Source organism: Daucus carota, chromosome 5 (assembly GCF_001625215.2).
Source record: "Daucus carota subsp. sativus chromosome 5, DH1 v3.0, whole genome shotgun sequence".
Classification (NCBI taxonomy): Eukaryota; Viridiplantae; Streptophyta; class Magnoliopsida; order Apiales; family Apiaceae; genus Daucus; species Daucus carota.
In genome coordinates this window covers 34,995,015-35,001,014 of record NC_030385.2, presented here as the reverse complement: position 1 = coordinate 35,001,014, position 6,000 = coordinate 34,995,015, and the positions used below count along the sequence as shown (strand labels likewise).

General features: G+C 38.5%; 1 protein-coding gene across 1 annotated transcript; it reads right to left on the bottom strand.

Annotated features, from left to right (window-relative positions):
* Window positions 1-3,388: 3,388 nt before the first annotated feature.
* Window positions 3,389-4,898, bottom strand: LOC135152925 (uncharacterized). The gene is made up of 2 exons (XM_064094232.1): window positions 4,163-4,898; window positions 3,389-3,969 (listed from the first exon to the last, which is right to left on the bottom strand). The coding sequence occupies exon 2, from the start codon at window positions 3,959-3,961 to the stop codon at window positions 3,404-3,406; it is 558 nt and encodes a 185-aa protein (XP_063950302.1). The 5' UTR covers window positions 3,962-3,969; window positions 4,163-4,898; the 3' UTR covers window positions 3,389-3,403.
* Window positions 4,899-6,000: the final 1,102 nt, after the last annotated feature.

The following is a 6,000-nucleotide window of genomic DNA, read 5'->3' as shown; positions in this document are numbered from 1 at the left end:
GGCTATCACAATGAACAGAAATTGCCGGTAGCGGACGACTTACTACAGGTAACACAGACATGAGTCCATGCAACCATTCAGCCTCCGTACCCGTGGCATCCAATGCACACAACTCGGCCTCAAACGTAGACCGAGTTACTATAGTCTGTCTAGTCGACTTCCAGGATACTGCTCCACCCGCAAGGGTAAACAGATATCCAGTCACTCCATTGGAACCAGACTTCTTAGCTATCCAACTTGCATCACTATATCCCTCAAGCACACTCGGATATCTCCTGTAGTGCAACCCAAGATATATGGTGCCTTTCAGATATCTAAGTACTCTATCTAGAGCATCCCAATGAGTTCTGTTTGGACAGCTTGTATATCTTGCTAACTTAGACACAGAATATGTTATATCTGGTCTAGTACCATTAGCAAGATATTGCAAACTACCAATAATCTGAGAATATCTTAACTGAGACACAGGTACACCTGAAGCATTCTTGATAAGAGCAACTTTTGGATCATATGGTGTACTAGCAATTCTACAATTTGAATAACCATACTTCTCAAGTATAGATTTCTCTATATAATGAGATTGTGACAAGGTTATTCCCTCAGTTGACTGAGTCAACTTGAGTCCAAGAATCACATTCGCCTCACCCATGTCCTTCATTTCAAAGTGTTTTTTCAAGAAATTCTTTGTCTCGTTAATAATCTCAATATTGGTTCCAAACAGTAGTATATCATCCACATACAAGCACAACACAATATGTTCATTTCCTTTAACCTTATAGTAGACACACTTGTCATTATCATTAACTATAAAATCAAAAGTCAAAACAGTGTCATCAAACTTTTTGTGCCAGTCTCTAGGTGCTTGTTTCAAGCCGTAGATGGATTTGACTAACTTACATACTTTGCTCTCATTGCCAGATGCAACAAATCCCTCAGGCTGATCCATATAAATCTCTTCTTCAAGATCACCATGAAGAAAAGCTGTCTTTACATCCATTTGATGGATGATAAGACCATGTACGGAAGCCAATGCTACAAGCATTCGGATCGTTGTCAATCTTGCAACAGGAGAGTATGTATCGAAGTAGTCAATACCTTCTCTTTGCCTAAAACCCTTAGCAACCAATCTGGCTTTATACTTATCTATTGAGCCATCTGGTTTCATCTTCCTTTTGAAGATCCACCTACATCCTATAGTAGAACACCCAGGAGGGAGGTCAACCAACTCCCATGTTCCGTTAGAAACAATAGAGTCAATTTCACTCTTCACAGCGCCTTTCCAGTGCCTAGATTCCGAAGAATCCATGGCTTGTCGGAAAGTCAAAGGTTCGTCCTCGACATTGTAAGTGATAAAATCACTTCCAAAGTCCTTAACTACCTTTGCACGCTTGCTCCTTCTAGGTTCCTCAACTTCATTAGGAGTAGAGCTACTAGTAGGATCTGCCCCCACATTTGTCATCTTTTCCACATGATCGGGAATAGAACTAGATGTGTGAGTAGGATCAACACTAGAAGAACTTTGAGGTATACCAGTCTTCATAGGGAAGACATCCTCAAAGAATGTTGCATCACGAAACTCAACTATCGTGTTTGCCACTATACCATCTATGTCAGATTTTAATACTAAAAATCTCATAGCTGTAGTGGTTTCGAGATAGCCCAGAAAGATACAATCAACAGTTTTCGGCCCTAGTTTCTTTCTCTTGTGTTCAGGGACAAGTACCTTCGCAAGGCACCCCCACACACGAAGATACTTTAGACTAGTTTTCCTGCCTTTCCATAATTCGTAAGGTGTCTTGTCCATATGTTTCAGAGGGACTCTATTCAGAATATGGCAAGCCGTATTCAGAGCCTCCCCCCACATGTACTTGGGCAACCCCGAATTAATCAACATACTGTTAATCATATCTTTAAAAGTTCTGTTCTTTCGTTCTGCCACCCCATTAGACTCAGGTGTATATGGTGGAGTCACCTCATGAATTATACCATTGCTCTTGCAAAATTCATTAAAGGTGTTTCCCGTATATTCACCACCTCTATCAGATCTCAAACGTTTAAGTACTTTACCAGTTTGTGTTTCAACTTCAGTTTTAAATCTAATGAATTTTTCAAGTGCTTCATCTTTATGTTTAAGAAAATAAACATAACAATATCTACTACAATCATCTATAAAGGTAATGAAATATCTACAGTGTTCCTTAGTCAACACACCACCAAATTCACATATGTCCGAGTGCACTAAATCTAACAAGTCAGAATCCCTAACCACACTATGAAAAGGTTTCCTTGTTAGTTTAGCTGTCACACATACTTGACATTTAGTTTTCTTATCAATGGCATGCTTTGGAATCAACTCTAAGTTCATCATATTCTTTAGAGCACCAAAATTTAAATGACCAAGCCTAGAGTGCCACAAATCGGATGATTCAATATTATTAACAGAAGGAGAAGCAATATCATTAATAAAACCGCCTAAAACAGGCTCCACATTTATTAAAAACAAGCCGTCTGACAAGTAGCCCTTGCCAAAAAACACACCAGTCTGAGTAATAACTACTTTATTACACTTTAAAGAAAGTTCAAAGCCATTTTTAACTAAACAACTTCCACTAATAATATTTCTACGAATCTCGGGAACATGATGCACTCTAGTAAGGGATAGAACACGCCCTGAAGCAAACTTCAGGTCCACGTTTCCTATTCCACGAACTTGAGCCGCACTAGCATTCCCCATCGTCACTGTCATCCCATGAGCCTGTTGATAAGATACAAACAGAGTAATATCAGCACAAATGTGCACATTAGCTCCCGTATCAATCAACCACTCATTAGACAGATAAGTGGAAAATAGTTCAGGGTTGTACTTAACATACCCGTCATTGGTTTCAGAAGCAACAGCCTCACCAACAACCATGTTAAGCACAGGCCCATCAGTGGTTCCAAGCACAGTATTTGCTTGTGCTACCACCTCAGCTTTCTTTGCTTTCTTTACAGGACAGTCCTTACTCCAATGACCAACCTGTCCACAAGACCAACATGGTTTGTTGGCCTTTGATTTCTTAGCCTTGCCCTTGTCAGTTTTGGGCTTAGTGTTCACCTTCTTAGCGACAGACTTTCTTTTCTGTCCCACAGTCACTACATTGACCTTCGAGCTACCAGATTCAGTTGGCATCACATGTCCCTGTTTGGACTTGTGCTGCTCCTGCACAGAGATATCCAGCATCAGGCTAGTCCAAGTGATCTCTCCCTTCTGCCTTTTCAGGGAGAGTGCAAACTCTTCCCAAGACTTAGGGAGTTTTTCAATCACAGACATAACCAAAAACTTTTCAGGAAGGTCCATTCCGGACTCCTTCAAGATTGTTGGGAGTCACAGTGAAAATCACAGCAACAATGTATAGAGCAGTTATATTATATAAACAAGAGTAGGCCAACGAAACCACAACAATATAGCATGCACGAACGTCTCAAACTCATGCACCTGCTCAGTCATGGATTTTGTATCCACCAGTTTGAAGTCCAGGAACTTAGCCACAGAATACTTTTCCAACCCTTGCGAGTCAGTATTGTGTGTCTGATCAAGTTTCTCCCACAAGGTCTTAGCAGTGTAGGAGTCAGATGAGTAAACATCGAACAGAGTGTTCGTTAAGGCTGCTAGAATAGCAGCCCTAGCCACCCCATCCTTTTCCTCCCACATAGCATAGGCCTTAAGGGTTTCAGCCTTTTCCTGTACCACAACTGGTTTCTCATACTGCAACACCGGCCATAGACCCTTAACCGTAAGCCACAGTTTCATCTTTTTCTGCCAGCGAGAAAAAGAAACTCCCCCACCGAATTTATCAGGAATACCTGATAAATCAATGGGCTGTGGAAAACGATACGTAGTCCAATCGATGTTACTAGTAACACCAGACCCAGAACCAGCACCACCACCAACAACAGAATCCGCAATCTCATTAACCATCTTGCTTACTACACAATATAACAGCTAATCACTTCAAGATTGTTGGGAGTCACAGTGAAAATCACAGCAACAATGTATAGAGCAGTTATATTATATAAACAAGTGTAGGCCAACGAAACCACAACAATATAGCATGCACGAAGATCGTATATACAATAATCAGTGACTGATAAATTACAAGAAAAGAAGAGAAAGGCGCACCTTACACCGTCGCTAGAATTAGTATACAGAACAGCTGAGTCGCCTAGCCCTTCGATGAAGACTAGACTGTTCTTGAAGTGATTATTGCCCCACTACGCTGTGATGGGTAGTCGCAATATCGCTCCCAGGATAAAACAGCACAGACCGAACCGCTCACAGACACGAGTACGATCAACAGCGATCAACACCTCAGTTCGCCCGAGAACAGTATGTATATGTGTATATATCGGAGTAGATGGTGAGAGTGTAAGAGAGAATAATGAGAATGGTGTTTGTGTTTTTCCCGTGCTCCAACTCAAGTGTCGAGGCTCATTATTTATAGTGAGACCAAGCCACCAACACACTGTCCAGATTCATCTATCCAGGTTCAATGAATCTGTATCTGTCAGACATTCTGACCAGATTCATTTGTCCAGGTTCAATGAATCTGTATCTGTCAGACATTCTGACCAGATTCATTTGTCCAGGTTCAATGAATCTGTATCTGTCAGATATACTGACCAGATTCATTTGTCCAGGTTCAATGAATCTGTATCTGTCAGATATAGTGACCAGATTCATTTGTCCAGGTTCAATGAATCTGTATCTGTTGGAGATACTGACCAGATTCATTTGTCCAGATTCAATGAATCACATTCTCATTTCAAGCTCTTTCAAGCCACTGTATTCAACTCTATTTCTCAATGGATTTCACTAAGAAAATGTCCCGGAAATTACATCAAGAACATATTAAAAAATATGCTTTAAACTTTCCATTTTCTAACACATGTCAACTGTCGTTTTTGGAATGTAAAAAACAACCATTCACGAATACGGATCTCATAAACTTTGATATTAATAATAATATATTTGTTTTTTTAAAGATACCCACAGTCACCAAACTCAACAAATTTTTTATTTTTAAGTCGGTCGGAATTTGGTTAACACTGATATTGAATTAGTTTTAATTTAGCGAGGTTTAAAAGAAACTTCTCATATGATCAATAAAAAGCCCATAATTACTTTTTCAAGTTGATCCACAAAATGATTACGTTTGGAATTTGTGTAAAATACACTGAACAAGTGCAAGGGGGATTGATTAATCAGGACGCTTAGGAAACATGATTTTTAATTACTCATGTAGAACAGTAGAAGACATTATTGTGTTGTCATCTACTGGCTGATTACTTGATTAGTGTCTTTCTATCAAGACAAGATGTAGGCCCATCTCATAGATAAAATTGTGGAATCTTCGATTTGTCTTTTTTCATAATTTTAAATTTAGAAATTCAATAAAATTAAAAGATAGTTTAGGTATCCAAAATTATTTTCCCAAGATTGATATTTTAGTGATTATAATATTTCAGTTTTTATTTATCTGAAAATAAAAATTATTAGATATATCTTAAAGATATAGTTATGAATATTATTTTTTAAATATGAAATTTTGTTAACATACAATTTATTTTATAAAATAAATTTTCGGAGATACACTGGTAACCTCTCTTGTATTATGACCCGACCTCGTACTTCTGCCCAAAAGATATATGAAATAAAACCAAATTAATAAGCGCCACGCTGATAAATTGAGAATATCAATTTATTAATACTGATACTCCCTCTGTCCCATTTAATTGTATACGTTTCTTTTTAACTGTTCGACACGCATTTCAATGCTCTTATAAAATATAGTTCCGTAACTTATTTTTGAGATTTTCTTTTTCTGAATAAAAATATAACATCCAAACGTTAATTCAGAAAAAGAAAATTTCAAAAATAAATTACACAACTACATTTTACAGGAGCATTAAAATCCGTGCCGCGTCCCCGTCCCCCAATGTATACAACTCAGGGGGACG